General features: G+C 43.3%; 1 protein-coding gene across 2 annotated transcripts in view; it reads left to right on the top strand.

The window, feature by feature from the left end:
• Nucleotides 1-17,392, top strand: part of LOC146199010 (uncharacterized) — a 32,861-nt gene extending 15,469 nt beyond the window's left edge. Inside the window, exons 1-3 of one of the 2 annotated variants that reach the window (XM_084592694.1) lie at nt 2,936-3,022; nt 16,277-16,482; nt 17,181-17,392. In XM_084592694.1, the coding sequence (XP_084448820.1) occupies nt 16,320-16,482; nt 17,181-17,359 (342 nt within the window). In that variant the 5' untranslated portion in view covers nt 2,936-3,022; nt 16,277-16,319 and the 3' untranslated portion in view covers nt 17,360-17,392. Of the gene's footprint in view, nt 1-2,935; nt 3,023-16,276; nt 16,483-17,180 lie in introns of those variants that run through there. The other variant, XM_084592693.1, reaches the window with a different exon arrangement.
• Nucleotides 17,393-18,075: the final 683 nt, after the last annotated feature.

The following is an 18,075-nucleotide window of genomic DNA, read 5'->3' as shown; positions in this document are numbered from 1 at the left end:
TTGTAAAATGCCTGAACATATAATATTCACTAACTTTGTTAATGTCCATTAATCGAACTCATTTTGTACGTCAGCGCAACACAATTTTCGGAAATATTAGCCTTGTGAAACACAGTTAATATTGTTTACACATGCTTTGCATCATATACTAGGCATATCCATAGCTGACTGGATATTTTTAGATTTTTCAAAAGTGTTCGACATGTCTGCCACAAACTATTACTTCACAAACTATCAAAACTAAACATTGACTACCTTATTGAAATGGATTGAATGTTTTCTACTTAATCGCTCACAATTTGTCTTTGCTAACGGTTATAACTCCAGTTTTACAGAGGTGTGTTCCGGAATTCCAGAAGGTTCCGTTCTTGGGCCTCTTTGTATCTAATTTACATTAATGATCTACCCTCTCTTGTGAAATCTCATATCAACCTTTTCGCTGATTATTGTGCCATTTATAAAGAAATAACCAAAGCTAACTACATTCCATTACTTCAGTCAGACCTAGGTAACAGGTGCAAGGAATGGCTAATGCAGCTAAATATTAACAAATACAAAATCATGCTTCCTCTCTACCACACTACTACATCGACAACATTTCCTTGGAATCAGTTTCGGCATACAAACACCTTGGCGTTCACATTACTAGTAACCTCGACTGTTTCCTTCATACCGAGAACATAATAAAAAGTGCTAATCGCATGCTAGGCTACTTACGTTGCAACTTTTTAATCTCCCTTCTCACTCGAAACTGTTACAATACAAAACATAATAAGATTGAAACTCGAGTATGCTTCTCCAGTATGGGACCTTACTGATGTAAACTCAATTACTGATCTCAAGATAGTCCAAAATAACTCTGTATGTTTTATCCTTGCTAACTACAACCCAATAGCCAGTATAACTGCCATTACGACTAATTTCTGCCTCCCACTGCTGACATCGCGTAGAAACGTTTTCCGCATCACCCCGTTCCACAAGTTGTACCGTCGTCTCGCTCGTCGTGATCACCACATCCCTCATCCAATTTATGTATCCCATCGCATTGACCCTCAACACAAAGTAGGAATTTTATCATGTAACACGAAATGATTCTCGCAATCATTCCTGCCATAAACCTCACGTGACTGGAACCACTTTCCCATAGAACTTGTTGACATTAATAATTATGAGCAGCTCCGCGTAGCTCTAGCTAACATGTGCTATTTGGCATTCATGTACCAATTGTATTCTCATTTTTTGTGTATTTGCCATTCCCGCTCTTCAATGCATCTGGCCCTGAGGGGTAATGTAAATAAATAAATAAATAAATAAATAAATAAATAAATAAATAAATAAATAAATAAATAAATAAATAAATAAATAAATAAATAAATAAATCTACCTCAGAACATAATTTCTAAGTTTACTAGAAACAGAAACCCAAACATGGTTGTAACTTGCAAGCATCACATAATGGCACGGAGAAGAGAAGTTCACAATGCATTTTAAAATCGCACTTTGAATAAGAGGAAAGCATGGCGAAAACTACAAAAGCACGCATAGTTCAAGGCAATAAAGTACGGCACATTGTCTCAGCAAGTCGGACTAAAGCCTATCGATCTCCTACCATTACCCTTCCGTCCTCGCTCCCAGATAACCGCAGAATCAGCCTTATTCCAAAAATACGTTACGTTGATGCTTATACTAACCCAAGGAGCGTTCTGCTCGAGTTTCCATCATGTCCATCCTACTTATTCGACGATCGCTTACACTGGCGTATCCTAAATTAACTTTAGAGTGGCTGCTAACTCAGTTGAGAGCTGCAGAAAATAGACACACCCTGGGTCCTTACACTGATCCCCCCTCCTACAGCGACCCTATGGAGTAGTCATGACCTCGCTAGCACCCCGTAAACCTTAAGGATAGGCTATATACACTGATTCAATACAAGCTATATGCGCCATTCATACGGGTCGTATTTCTGAAAAACTACAGGATGATAGGCACGAAGCTCTTACTAAACTACGTTCTCACATTGTCACACTGAGGTGGACTCCTGGTCACGCTGGAATCCCAGGCAATTAGGTAGGTTCATGACGTAAATACGTGGCGCGCAAACTGAACGAGGCACAAATAAAAAGAAGAGACTGGACACGCGCTTCGTTCAGTTTGCGCCCACCTGTTTACATCATGAACAGCTTCCACCTAGCCCGGCTTTCCATCCTATTTAATAAGGCAGGCAGTGCACCGCCTTGCCAGCGAACTTCAGCTCTGGCCACTTGGGATTCCTTGGCCTTATCCACACATGTGGACGCTACCCTTCACTACAAAAAGAAATGAACATTCACTATGACAGCATGAGAGAAACTTTTCGTACACTTCCTTTTCCGGACAAATCTCTCATTACCGCTAGTGCATTCTTAGACGCATACACCTAAATACACTCCTTAATCCTGTCAGATCTTTTCCCCACCATACAGGTCACTCTCCCACATTCCCGAATTGTCATGAACGCTATGCTAATTTAGTCAGAAGACTTCATTTTCTCCCGATCCGTTGCACTTCTTTTTTTATGCAGAATGTTCATTTGGGCTAGTTGGTAAACATTCATAATTGTAAATCAGCTCGAACAACTGTGTACAAGAACGAGAAAGACACGAGACGAGCTCTGACTGTCAACTAAGTTTTTAATACCATCACTTGGCGCTTATTTATTTATTTATTTCCAAATACTGCAGACAGCAGCGCTGCAAAATACAATGCACATCCGACTTCACACTAAAGGTCGATAAAAACAAAAGGCAGAGACACGTGCGACGCTCAAAGACCACAAAAAAAAAAAAAAAGCTCTCTCTTTGTCATTTAGAGTGACAGATGGTTTGCCGATACATTTTGGGTCTTGATTGATATGGAAGGCTTCCGTTATTTTCCGCGTTGTCTGATCGCAGTACGTGTGAAGTATATCGGTGATACGCTACAAGGCTGTGCAAATTTTCTTCTTCTTTTTCATTGTTTCACAGTTTTTGCAGTGGCTTACCAGGTAAGAAAGTTCCTTCTTACTGTCTAGATTGTTTTTGTGCTCGAGCAACCTTTCATTTAGGCAACGTTCCGTCTGCCCAATGTATTCCGCAGGAGAGTGGAATTCTGTAAACAACCCCTTTGCGACAGGCGACGAACTTGTCCTTTGAGCGATGCCACACCCGTTCCTCTTTTGCGACCGTTCCTTCTCCTTTTGGATTGCCGGACATATATGCTTTAGTTTGATGTGTGCTGATATAGCTACATTCACTTCGTATCGACCTGCCACACTTTTCAGCCTATGGGTGATGCGATGCAGGTGAGGAAGAACAGCAACTTTTTTTCTTCCTTCCCGTCGATGGTCATATGTTTGCTGAGTATCCTGCTGTTTCACCCACTTGAAAAAACGAGAGCTGGCCTCTGTAACCGTAAACATTTGGTACCCGGTTAGCCTTATCCGAGAGAGTTGTGAATGGAAACTATCGCTGATGTCGTGTTGGCAGGATTTTGTCAAATAATTCCGAAGGCAAGAACCTACAATGTCATTTTTAACAATTTTTGAATGACCTGAGTGGGAACTAAAGAGCGCTTTTGTTGATCTTGGGTTATATTTCGAGCAAATATGACTGGGACCGAATTGTAACCGTATGTCCAAGAACTGCAACTCATTCGTTGGATGGTGCCTCGAAGGTGAATTCAAGGCCTGAACAGCAATTTCTAAAGACCTTCAAAATGTCATCCATGCGCGCTGCCAAACCACAACGATCCGTAAACGCCAGGTAGTTGTCCACAAACGTCATGGTCATATGGTGCAGTCCCGATAGTGCCTTCTCGAGGTCCTTATCCACGTACATGAGAAATATTTCACTGAGTACCGGGGCGACACTGGACCCGATGTACAATCTCGCTTTTTGTGAATAAATTTTCCCCTTCCAACCCCCAAAAGTCGAACATAGGTAAAACCGGAGTAGTTCTAGGATACTTTCAACTGTCAGACGACACTTCATGACATAGGCTAGCTTATCGTTATCTTCTGTAATACACATTTTCACACGTTCCGACAGTCTGTCATGCAGTAGGCTGTAACACAAATCCTTGACGTCAACGCTGAAGGTTACACAGTTTCCTGGGGTGCGATCCTTCAGGAAAGACATAATCGCAGCCGAATTTGGAATCCTTAATGGATCGTTGAAGTTCAGGGATAAAAGGTGTCGTTGCAAAAAAGAGTGAAACATTCTGTTGCCATGTGTTCTTCTCTGAGACGATGGCCTGAAACGGAATTTGAGCTTTGTGTGTTTTTACACTGAAAGAGATTCCCAGATGAAGTTTCTTGCACTTGCGAATCTGTGAACATAGCCGTTCAAGGCCAATGTTGTTGAGAAGGGCAAGGGCTTGATTCTTGATCTAAGCATCTTTCAAGGGTGAAATTTTGAAGTTCTTCAGAACTACTGCTTACGCTGTTTCTTGGAATTGCTGTTCAGAAAAGACAGCGAAGCCGCCTTTTTTATCTGATAGAATCACCCTCAGGTCATGCGAACACATCCACAATGGCAGGTACCAGACAGGGCTTTTTCTTTTCCTTCTTTATGATCATTATGATCATTTTCTACACCTTTCTCCACCAAGGTGGCGGGTTTGGCTAGCCTCGGACGAGCCGACAGTGCAGTCGACGCTTTATACTGCGTCTCATTAAAATTTTCCTCCTCCTCCTTTAAAAGAAAAGTTACCAAATACAAAATATAGGTAACCCCGAGACATTATGTAGGTAACACAAAGACATTACACAGGTATAGACAGTACGATTCAGCATGTGTCATGGCCGTTACAACTGGGGCACTTAATTTTTTTCGGGTTTCGTTTTCAGCGAGCATATGTGGAGCTATTAAGGATTTTTAACCGGGACGCTGGGACGTTTGTGCGAGTAGTGAGAGCGACGCGTCTGCATGTTTGGGTAGCGCGAGTTACGAGCTCTTACTCAGGTGATACGCAGAGCCAACAGCCGTTGCACTCCGCTGCCGGTGACGCTAATGAAGTAGCTGCACGCCCACCTGCGCCGCTCGCATGGCGTGCCGTCCGGTGCGGCGCTGTCGAAGTAGAACTAGCGCCGGCGACGGCCGATCCATCCTCAGGCTCTCTGGCCAAAGCGTCTGCTGGGCTGGGTAGACTGCGTATACTTCCGAACTCGGGGCGCCACGCATATCCTCTGCAATAGATAGGCCTGCATCGGCGACCCGCAGGTCTGAATCATTTCCATGAAAGTGCGCGGATCCTTCTAAGGGGAGGGGTTAGTATTAACGTTTTGACAAACGGGAACAAAAGTGGGCCTTCTGGGATGGAGAAGGTGTAGTTAGAATACAGAGATCCAGAACACTTTAGGCAGTGTGTACCGTTATATCATGGCCTCGGTCTTACTATTCTAATGTGTTGGCGACAGAATTCACGTTTCGAAACACTGTCCGTCCGTCCTAGTAAGAATAGAATTTCGGTAGGAGGCTCACGCTACTTTTAGAAAAGAATGGAAAGTCTTTTCTCCCCATTTGCCTCCTGCGGACCTATTGCTTCTTGCTTAGCTCAGTATGATGTTATAGGGAAATGCTTCCCTATTTGTTTGGTGAGTTCCAGCATGTCACCGTATATATTTGCGATACCAAATGGGCACCTACTTCGCCGAGCGCTACTCGGTTAGCGCGGTCGCGAGCTGTGTCGCCGGGGGTTGGATTTCGTTTAAGTCAGGCGTTCCCAGGAGCCAGTACCCAACTAAATTGCTTCACGCTCAAGGTAGTATGTGTAAACTGGTGTATAAAAAAGAAATTATAAACGAGAAATTTCTTACGCGACATTTCACTGCCGTTGATTACAGTAAGAGGAATTGCTGAATGAAATTCGGCATAGTGTATTGAGATGTCCAGCAATCGAATTCGGTGACGGCGCGGAGCGCTTCTTTTTACTGTTTGAAAGGAATAATATGCGAAAAACAGCGCCATATATTTGAAAACATCCGATATTGCTCGCGCGGGCAGCCGTTGTGCTTAATGAGAGCCGACACTGCCTTGTACTTAAAGGCTGACTCAAGTGAGCCTTTTTCTGATCTGAGCTGGTATGCCGTTACATTAGGTTTTCTGCACCTCGCCTCCTTTGGAATGTTACTGTGGCATCTCAAGAAAGCGAGACCCAAAGCTCTCTCGCACATTAAACCATCTCCTGTAAAAGCTGAAATGGATAAAACAATGGAATCGAAGATACAAAGGTGAGGTATGTTAGATATGTGGTGTTCAACTTTCCGGATAGGCACTTCTCTATATTAGTGACGTCACAGCAGGGGGCTCCGAGTTAATTTAGAGTATCTGCTGTTGTTAAACGTGCTGACGTCACACAAAACACGGCTATCTTTTGCACATCATCTCTCTCGAAATTGGAGTTATACATAAAGCGTTAAAAGTAACTAATCCTTGGTAATAATTAATTCCATTACGTTTTTCTCAAAAATTATACCGCATTCATTACTTTTGAACAGGTATAATCTTATAGTAAATGCAATTACTTTTTAAGCAATATATTATGGGTTACCAACTATTTTTTCGTCAAAATAAAAGTTTTAACCCCTTTTTTAACTACTTCAAGAACCTGAATTTTGTTATGAACACTGACGTGAGGGCGGGATATTTCTTGGCGGTACAGAGACGACATTCGAGCTACGGACAAATCTCACTCGCAAGGAGGTCTGAGAATGCAAGCCTGAGCGGCATGTATTTGACTAAACCCGTGTTCCGAATTTCACATTACTTTTCAACGGCACAGAAGAGTCATGTTTTTAGAGACTGAGCTTTGTCCCATAAAAGAGGGAACGACAACGAAGTGCAAAGCTTTGCGTAACTTCGAGCTGGGACGCTAGTCTTCGTGCTCCACCCTTTCCCCCGGTGCGTACATAAAGCACATTATCGGTGTCGCTTTTTGTTTGTTTGTTTTTTTTTTTTTGCAAGGAAGCGCGTAAAATAATAGCCGCGGAAAGTTAGGAAAACAACTTGCGGCGAATGTAATTCAATCAAAGAAAAAAAAAAACTCTATTGCAACGAAATAGGATTGAAGAGGTCGTATGGTGGATGGTATATGAATTATAATAAAAATTAGATCAAGGAAACCACCCCAGCTCATAAGAAAGGAGGAACAGAATCAGAGGCAAAAAAAAAAAAAAAAAGTCCGAAGGAAGGAGGTGTGTCACAGTTACGAAGTTACGACTTAGCCCTTCGATGAAGAGATCGCGAGAATGATCCTACAGAACCGCGTTTCGTTGACAAGGGTGAGTGTGCACGATGGTTCGGGCAAGGGCTGTAGTGGGCAGCAACATCTCGTGTTTGTGTACCTGGAATAGGCAGTACCGCTGATGACCCCGTCAAGTTTCTTTCTTTCTTTCATATCATCGTGTGAAGTATTGCTTTCGTCAAGGAAAGTAAGTCGTCAAACTCCGACGCACGCGTCCCGACCCTTTAAAGAGAGGGAGTAAGGAGACCGGGTGGTTAGGTACCTAGTGCATCAATTCCTCTCGCTGCGCCTTTCCACCCAATCAGTGTAAAACGTGGATGCCCACTGCTGCCGGAGTAGCTCTGGTTTGTGAAAGCATGGTGAACTGCTATCTACAATTAGGGATGTTCGGAATTATAGATAAAGACTGCATAAATAATGTAACTGTAATGTCCCAGCAAATGAAGGCGGCACGAACACAAGATATGGCGCGTTTCTCTTAAGTGCGCGGTTAAAGGTCGCCACAGGTGTTTCATTGAGGGGTGATCTCACTCTAGCTCTGGACCGGCGAAGGTTGAAAGAGTGGGCGCAGCTGGGAAGCGAAGGAAAAAAAAAAAAAACGGAGCGGGGCTAACGTCGTGCGTGCTTGGATTCTCTCACGGCTTGGAATATCTCCCAGTAAAGTGTACATCTAATATAAAATAGTTTGGCAAGTTTTAGATTATCCATTTTGACTGGAAAGCGAAAGCAATGACGACCACAGAAGGGAACACGGAGCGCGTGTGCCATTGCCTGCTTTTCATCCTGTTTCGCGCTTCCCTGGTGATAGTCTAGATAGTGAACGCAAGTAATGCTGCACTTTAAACGTAGGTCCCTGCAGAAGCAAGTTCTCCATCATTTTTGCGCTTTCAATTGACGTTAGGTGGTTCAACTGATGTGGAATAGCAAGAAACAGGCTGCTGCGCAAGCCCTATGATTTCAGCCGCTTCAGTAATTCGGTGCGCTGCTTTATGCTCGTGTCTGAGAAGGATTTTACTGTCTATTTATACAATTTATTTATTTTATTTATACAAGTACCTGCAGCGCCCAGGGGCATTATAGCAGGGGGGGGGGGGGGCAATAACGGTAAAAAAATACCTAAAATGAGCATGTTACAATACTGAAAGTATACAGTAAAGCACATTTGTTTAACAATAAAAAGAACAACACTGAAAATGTGAGTGCGAGAAACAGGTTTAAAAGGGTGGAAAGCTACTACGACAAATTGGACGCCAGGAAAGACTGAAAATGTTTACCTGTTTTACATTGTTCTATGCTCTTAGGAAGACTATTCCAAAGTGAAGAAGTGTGAGGAAAAAAGGAATTACGGAACACATCAGTTCGACATCGCGTTACAAGAACTTTCAGCTTATGGTCGCGGCATTCAGAGATAAAATGTGGAGGTAGAATGTACAAGCTCTTGTTTATTCCCGTAAGATCAGAGTATATTTGGTAAAAAAAAGTTCTAATTTTGCGGTTAGTCTCCGGTGAGCCAATGTTTTCCATCTAAGGTTTTCTTTAATTAATGTGATGCTACTACAGAAGTTATAGTTGCCGGAAACAAACCTGGCAGCGCGGTTTTGGATGCGTTCAAGTTTTTCCACAAGGTAAGAGCTCTGAGGGTCCTATGCCGCACAAGCATACTCGAGTATTGGACGGACGTTAGTTACGTATAGCTGTTCTTTTACTTTAGTGGGGGCTTTATAAAAATTTCGTCTAATGAGATTTAGCGTTCTAGATGACTTTAAGGTTAAATATTCGATGTGTCGGTTCCATGTCAAATTTTCTGAAAAATAGACCCCTAGATACTTGTAATGTTGGACCTTTTCAAGTGGTAGCCCGTCCAAATTATAGACTGATCTCACGGGAAGACGTTTACGGGAAAATGAGACATACTGGCATTTAGCAGTGTTCAAAGACATGCCCCATTTAGTGCACCAACAATGTATTTTGTTCAGATCACTCTGTATACTACTTACATCAAGATCATTTCGTATATTCCTGTAAATGGCACAATCGTCAGCATATAATCTCACTTTACATTCAAGCCCTTCAACAATGTCATTTATAAAGACTAGAAATAGCAAAGGCCCCAAGACAGACCCTTGGGGCACGCCAGAGGTTGCGGTGACATTCGTTGAATTAGTACCATTGATTACAACATTTTGAGTTCGCCCAGATAAGTAATCTCTAATCCAGTCTACTACTTCAGGGTGTATACAGAGAGAAGATAATTTATATAACAATTAAAGCATGAGGAACGGTATCAAAGGCTTTGCGGAAATCCAAAAAGATGCAGTCTACCTGGAAACCAAGATCAAAATAATAAAAGAGATCATGAGAAAATTCTACCAGTTGAGTCGTGCACGACAAGCCAGGCCTGAAGCCGTGTTGAGCATTTGAGAAGAAATTATTGTTTTGGAGATGTTTCATCACAGAGCTGTAAATAATGTGTTCTATAGTTTTGCAGCATATGCATGTAAGAGAGATTGGTCTGTAGTTTTGCAATGCCTTTTTGGGACCCCCTTTTGTGGACTGGGATGACATTTGCTGCCTTCCAGTCTGCAGGTAAGGAAATGCTGTATAGTGATTTATTAAACAAGGCTACTAAGAAATGCGCAATTTCTTGTGAGCAAGATTTCAATACATGCGACGGGATGGCATCAGGCCCACTGGCTGATTTGTTTTTTAGGCTAGAAAGTAACTTGAGGACACCGTTATATGTGACAGTAACCGCGGGCATGTCCTCGTAGGCTTTTTCTTGTGTTTCAGGCAATTCACCAGAGAATGCGGCAGTAAAGACGGATTGAAAATAAAAATTGAAACAGCAGGCCTTCTCATAATCGTCGGACAATTTGCAAATTTCTTAGACGCATCCGGAATTCCGTTCTTGATTACCATGGTGCTCGGTTACAACTTTGTTGACAATGCATGAGTGCCTTTGTAATCTGTCGTTCATGCACGCGTGTGCCTGCACTGCCATAGACATATTTTGCCGATACCATTGCAAATTGCAAGTAATGCATGCATTCCGCGCACTTTACAAAACTAAAAATCTTTTCTGTTTGACGGCAAGCAAGAGTTGGTGTTTCACTTCTACACTTGCGCTTTTGCTCAACTTACGTAGTTTTACTAACATAAGAAAAAAATCACGATGGACGATGATAAGGTTATGAAACAGTTCGCAATTTTGGGGAACTGACGCTATTTCTTTTACCCTTGTGAGTTTATGGCCACTTATAGCGCTAGCGGTCATCAACTTGTTTCCAGTTTAAATGGACAAAACGGTCTGTAGCAGGTTGCAAAATTTCTGAGCGTTCTTAATGTTAAAACTTGCCCCCGATTATATGGTCCTCTGTACTGCTTATATTAACCCTAACACCACTTAAACGTTATTTGAGGTCACGCAGAACTTCGGCGAGCACAAAACATAGCTGGTTGTGCAGTAGGAAGTTTCTCACAAAGCCGCATCTCCCCCTTTGCATTTTGTTTTCTGAGACATTACGTTGCAGCTGTCGGCACAACTGTGTCTGCTGTAGCAACGAACCTCGAAGTAAAAAACCGCTGCCTTCCATCTATTTTGTCCTAAGTTCGGAAGAGCAAGCATCGTTCTCCTGTGCTGATGATTTAACTGGCAAAGCAAAGAACTGTGCAAACAATAGTTTTGAAGGCCACTTTGATGATATTGATCTTTTACAGTTCTCTGCTGGAATAGCGTGTGCACGCGAGCGTTTGTCCAAAAATAAAAATAAAGGATTCATATACTATAATGCGCAGCGTTTGGGATTCAACTTTTTTGTTTGGCAGTGTGTGCGGCTGAGTTCTTGCCCAGAAAAAGAAAACGGAGGAGATGTTTGCGGGCATATCCCCCCCCCCCCCCTAACAAAAAAGACGTAATTATAGTGCGCTACATTCGCTGTTATTTATTTTATATAGAATACTTCTGACCCCAATTGATGAGGCGCAGCAAAATAAAATTTACATGAGTACACATTAGTGTAGTCACATGTAGTTGACTGACGTGAAACAGATGTTAGAAGGGAAATATTAAACACCGCAATAGGGCGAGTGCAATGCATTTGAAGGCATCGGACGAAAACCAACAGTATTTATTATATGCCTGGAATTTTTCTGCGTAATCCACTTCTACCGAAGTACTGTCGAAAGGCCGTTTCACTCGACTTCCGCGGGAAGAAAGCATAAGTATTTGAAAGCGTTGTTCTTTGTCTCGACAGGAACCAGAGTAGATGAGTTAATTCTACGTCTTTCAGCGTATATTCGGAGGTGATGCAACATACTATTGTGTGTTGCATTTGAATTAACCTTTAACAACTTTTATGAAGATACGCAAATGCGCACCCCTATAATTTGTTTGAATCTCAAACCTGATGTCTTCTTAAATTCCGTAAGTGGCTGAATACTATAATGGTTGAAGATAAATCTTCCTGCTTTCCTTACAACGTTTTCATAAGGCTCGTTGTAAACGTTTTCAACGTTTACAACCAGCCCTAAATATTACTGTCATATGCAAGAAGAGTTAAGACAACATACTTGTTTGCTGGAAGCTTAACATCATTTTATAGTGAAAACGAGACAAACAATACAATTTTGAAATCGAGAGTTTTGTAATGTGGCATAGGACGGTCCCAAAGCAGACCCTTGGTTATGTGGAGACCAAGATGTTTGCATTTTGAAACTCGGAGTTAGTTTCTGTTAGCCAAATAGTAAAATAAGTAAATGAACGCTTCTTATTTGCAACGGTCAAAACAAAACATTTGCATAAATCACAAACATCTGCCTGAAGCAGAAAACTGAGGAGAAAGTGAGGGGCTCGTTATGATGCACGAAGGAAAGAAGCCAACAGTCGGCGAGGCCAAGGAAAGAATGAGATAAGGAGATTTTAAAAACTTTTAGTGTGTTATGAACCTAAAGCAGTACTGTAATCAGATTAGGGTGAACGATAAATGGTAAGTAGAAGGAAAAACAACGCGCCGATAGTGGGAACCGCACCCACGGCCTTCGAATATCGCGTCAGGTGTTCTTGCCAACCCAGCTACATCGACAGCTGTTCAACTTTCTATTCAGTAGAAAGTAATACCCAAACCGGGTTTGGGTATTAATGTTGCTTGTTACTGAACCTTGAGAGTGTTCACCAGCGCCACTGCCTTCCATCGGCGGACGTTGAACTTCCCGTGTTACCGCGAGTTTCACGAGCTGTGTAAGAACACTCTTGCGCCAAAAACAAAAGAGGTCCGAGATCACTAAGGCGGTTCTGTTTATCAGTGTCAAGAGATCGACGACCGCGGCTAGTTGGTACGTTACTTGACAAGCTGTTAGCGCCATCCTATTCAACTTAAGCAGTTGATTAGTCGGCTTTGCAGAAAAGATGTTTTTTCGCCAAGGAAGTCACTGCGAATTACCTTCCAGCCTCTGTTTTTTTTTTTTTTTTTCAGTCTGACCTTAACATTACTGTTTTTTTTTTTGCGAGATGCGTCGATTCTCACTTCAACAGCGATGGTGTTTCCTTGGGAACTCTTGAGAGATGTTAGAACGAGTATTTGTCTCACAAGGTCATCTATTGGTTCTTGTTGAGTGACGTTGAAGGAGTGCTGAATATTATAATAATGTTTGAGTAGAACCATTAAAGACTGACCTTCATGCTGGCCAATGTCCGGGAAGTAGTGGTGGGAGGGGCGGCATACTTCATTTACACTGGTTTATCTTAAGACATGTATGAATTTTGTATAGTAGGCGTGCGTTGCTAAATCTTCTCTGGTTAATCCCATGACAAGGATATTCGCTTCCAAGCCGTCTGATATTCTATGTCACCCGATCGGCGTTCTGGACGGCATAAACGGAGCTTTGGTTCAATGACAATAAATCCGAATTGACTGTCTTATGTTTATTTTCTACTAGGACTCTAAGCGTACGAAACGTGCTTCGATTTCTCAGCTTGACTGAGCGCTTCTTAAACCCCATATTACTACAATGTGCTAGACGGCGGTGTTGCCTCGTTATCTTACACTATTGGATCCGTCAGTGGCTGATATGATCTAAGAAACGAAGCGTCCGCAGCTCTAGCTGAAAGGCACCATCAGTCACCGCACGATCGGTTGCGAGCCCATGTCAGACAGACTGGAAGAAAAGGATGCGAGCGCTCCAAGCAAAGAACCAAGCACTCCGTCTCGTTCCGGAGGCATCGAACATTTATGAAGGGTAACTTTTAAGCCGGATCTCATCAGGGAGCCCGGATTAGACATCAGCGGCTGTTGCTGTCTTGACGCACGGCTAAGCGCACTGCGCCGTCACACGGCCATTCCGTTTTCTCGATTGGCGAAGACTGAGAGCATACGGAAGCCGGTTGGCTCGCGATTGTGAGAGGCGCACTTTGCACGTTTCGCAGACCTTTTAAGATATTCATAGAATGCGCTCCAATGTCAGAAATAAACTTTGTCTTCTACACAATGCGTCTCGGTTATTCTTAAGAAACGTTAAGGAACTGCTATGTCCCATCCCCGCACCCTCTTTTCTTAGTAAAACCTTCGTATATCAATCCTTAAAAACAGCTTCAAGCCCTTCCAGCTTTAGAAGACATCAATATGGCAACAGAGATGCTTGGAGACTACTCCGCATGGTAGCGCTGCTTTGTTGAACGCACATTTCTACCGCTAAGGGGCTCAGTTTTTCGTGGAGTTTCAAGGTGCGACGGGAAGGGCCTCAGAAACTTCCTTGCGTTCTATGCGAGCATTTTTCTTTCTTTCTGAGAGTGCGTGATAGGTTTTAAAAAGCCTTAAAATCTCCTTTGGAATTTAACCCATATTTTTGTACTTTTCAGGTATCACTATATTTTTATGTTTACGTCACTATGTTTTACCCAACTGCAAACCGTTATTATCGCTATCATCGGTTACGTTTCGTTTTACATGGACTAAAGCGATGTTTGCACTGAATTTATATTTTAGATCTTAAACCCTTACTTCATGAATTTTCTTTTTCTGCCTAAGAAATTTGTTGGTTCCATTCATGACGCAAATGCCTACATCAACCTTTGTTTTGAGAAAAACTTCGCGGTTGCGACAATTTTGCGAAATATCGTCGCGTATCATATATAATACACCATGCAGTTTGGGGTATTTTTGTGAAAATATAAAATTGCCCATAAGCGGTTCTAACTGAACTAGAAGTACATTGTGGATTAACAAACGGCAATTTCACAACAAACACTTGTTTAGAGGCCCAAACAGATCATATCTCAATATTTATGACCGTAGCACTGGCGCCCATCTACAATTGTAGTATTACCTGCAACGTGTTCTCAACGCATAACCTCGAAACTAGTTGAGTGTCTTGAAACAGTGTACCATTGCCCGTCCAAGCCGAACTATATTGCCCGAACACTGAAGGGGGGCAGACAGCGCATCCATTTCGCTATTTGCAAATGGGTTAATGGTGCGGCTAAGTGGCCTTCAGAACTTGGCAGCGGCGCCATATGGTGCTACGGTGGTGCTTGCAGTGAGGAGCGCTATTATTTTCAGTTATTTTGTGCACTAATTCATTTTCTTTCATCCTTTCTTCCTCTCAGCATGATCATGTAATAGGCGAGTGCAGATAACTCTCTTTTTCTCTTTGTTCTTTGTTTTCGATCGTTCGTTTGCTCCGCGAGGGTGGTTGTTCTTGTTGGCGTCAGGGTTGAAATGTCACGCTTTTTCTTCCTCCTACTAACTAGAGAAGGTCGTCTTTTTTCTTAGCAATCAGTGCACTGTAGAATGAACGCTAGTACACTTTCATTGTGCCTACCACAGGCTGTCGAATTAGTGCAGGAAATCACTTTTGGGTCTGGAATACAATATCATATCATTATTTTGGTTAAAATCAGTAACAAATAAGGAATGGGAAGTAATCTGAGCTCGCAAATGTATGTAAAATCACTCGAGTGCACTGAATTTATTTCTTGTTAGTGGAATTTTAAAAGACCATAAAGTGACATGTCCCCAACTTCATAGTGTATCATATCTGGTATACGAGTGAATACCCTTATCAAATTCTAGTCTGAAGGATTATTGCGCAGATGTTGATGCAACCAGACAAAATAATTACCAGTGATGTCCTAATTATTTTTTCGAAGTGCTGCTTCCAGTCAGAATGAAGAAACGTTTCCTCTACCTATCGAATTTCTGCAAGAAATAAAAAATGCTACCTCCCTAAACAGTTTGAATTGAAATCACCAAATAATTAATTTAGAAAATTCAGTCACTGAGCACATGGATTCTCGACAGTGCATTGTGGCAATAAAAAAGCAAAATGTTATTTTTTACAGTTCAGAACAATTTAACACAAAGGAAACTTACTGTATCATATATGATGCACTATGCCGTAAGGGATAAAATGCCACCGCCGTGTTCGTTGAGAACTTTTGTAGACTACAATATATTTTTGGTGAGCCAAAAATGGAGAGCACGTTCATGCAATTTGCTGCATTCGGTATATTGTGCGGCGCATTTGGAGATAGCCACTTGAATACAATAACATAAATCGACAAGCATTGCGTATACAGGCTGACAGGTCTTCCGGGAATAGTTCCTCTCAATCCCCTCCCGATTCTTGCCTTTATACCAGACCTTGTTCGTCTAATATAATCTTTACAACTCTTGTCCTTTTAATCTGGTTCATGAAAATCCGGTCTACTAGATGTTATGCTTGGTAATCACTCAAAAACAGGGACTGCTAAGAGTGATTTTGACGTTGACCCTTTGAAAGAAATAGCGGTGCCATGAAGTTTAGTTCTGAGAAGGCTTCCCTACTCCCCCCAAGGAATTACTACCAATGTGTTACAAAAACTCTTGCACTCCGCACGAATTCGCGGTTTCCCGGGAAGACGAAGTGCGGCCACTAATCTCATTTTGACCATTTTGGGGTTTCACACTTCGGGCGCATATATAATGTACCATGCCACACGTAGCGTGGACTCCAAATTCATATATAGTCGTCGTGCATGCAGTGCGCATCCGTAAAGCGTGTGCCCAACACCGACCCCCGCTGGAATGGACGCGTCTCGGAGCCTGCTGCTGAGCCTGGCTGCGCTGGCCCTGCTGGGACCCTCGGTGGTGTCCGCCTTCTACCGCGGCCGGCCGGGCAGCAGCCTGGCGCTGGCCAAGAGGCTCGAGTCGGAGCTCGCCGAGGACGATGAGTACACTGCGCTGCCCGGTGAGCACTTCACCACACCCCTTGCGCTAGAAAGTGTCGTCGCGTATACTGTTCTGACTGGTAGTCGAGTTTAACACCGGTATAGGCTTAAAACTCTGCCAGTGAGTCTTAATTAAACTCTGGCCAGGCCATCTATAGCCATCTAGCGATATGTTGCTTCCTGTGACGCTGGTAATTGCGTTGACCTGGAAATCAGCAGGGCCACTCTCATTTTCAGCTATATGACTAACGACTCACGGATGTTCCCCGCTTTTCCGCTGCGAGAAGCCTACCCTACTACCTAAGCCTCGTCTGATGTCGAACTTGAGTTCCACCCGAAACGTCACGTTGGCCCAACAGAGTCCATGCGCGACCCACAGAATTTCGCAGCTCAGGGTTCTACTTTTGCGACTTAATCAACCTGTGCTTTTTTTCTGTTTTTCTGTGGCTAGTCTCACTGGCCGTGGTTGCCATCTGGCTGTTTTCTTCCCTCCCTAAGTGACAGCTTAGATGCAATTGCCTCGTTGTACCGTAATGCTTAGAAAGGCTTACATCATTATATCGGTTACGTCCTATGACCATATGGCTTTGCAGCTTGCAGGAAACCGGAACAAAGAGTCTAATGAACACGCTGTCAGAACATGCCACTGAAATGCTTACGCACACGTTGCTCTGGATAACTGTAATCAATGCCAACACCGCCACTATCACTGGCGCAGGAGCCCTGGAGGCATTCGAGTGGCGCACGCGGTTCCCCCCGGCCGGGGCCGCGGACATCAGCAGCTTCTACCCCTTCTTCCGGCAAGCGTCGCTCGCCAAGAAGAACAAGGACGCCCCGCGTTCCATCGACCCCGCCGGAGCAAACCGCAAGTTCCAGACGCAGGGATGGAGGCGCTGATGACGAGCGCCGGTCATAATTAAAGTGCATCTTCCAACGTTCTCCATCACGTGGTTCGCGTCTTTCTTGACAGCTTGCGTCGCCTATCAACGCTTATAGAAGGCCACCCATACAACACGGGCTAGACGCTGAAGTCTTTTACACGTCTGTTTCTACGTACCGCTAAAGTTCCTAGACGCTACAACATGGTAAATGCAAACAGCTGAACACTCAGAACATGAAAAAAAAAAACCTATCGCCTATTCTAAACCCTACCTAGGACTCAACCAGAAGCACGCACCAGCTCTCCGTAGTGTATAGGCTCTGTGTGACGCTTATTCACTAATGTCCCGCAACCTTGAGTTACGCGAACTCAATCACTGTCAGTTGTCTGGAGGTCCAGTACAAGGCAGATATAAAACACGCCAAAGGCGTGCCCAAAATACTCCCATTTCCGTCTTGTCTTGGAGTGCCTCGATTAATTTTTGCACAGAAGACAATCTACGGACGATGTAAGTACTCCTTTGCACAATGTCTTAATTCTGGCCAGGGAAACATTGTTCCTCTTCCTTCCTTTCCCAGACCCCTTCGGGACTGGAGCGGTAGCGGCGCCATGCGCTTGTTGGGTGACCTCTGTCAGGCACTGGTGTGACTCAAATGATTTTTATTTCTACGCCCCCTTTGCCCCATTCCAACCAGAGCTCGTGCTGGCCCGATAATTTCTCTTGACCATGGTG

The sequence above is a fragment of the Amblyomma maculatum genome, chromosome 2 (genome assembly GCF_055883805.1).
Source record: "Amblyomma maculatum isolate TAMU_Amacu chromosome 2, ASM5588380v1, whole genome shotgun sequence".
Lineage (NCBI taxonomy): Eukaryota > Metazoa > Arthropoda > Arachnida > Ixodida > Ixodidae > Amblyomma > Amblyomma maculatum.
This window is presented reverse-complemented; position numbering and strand designations above follow the sequence as displayed.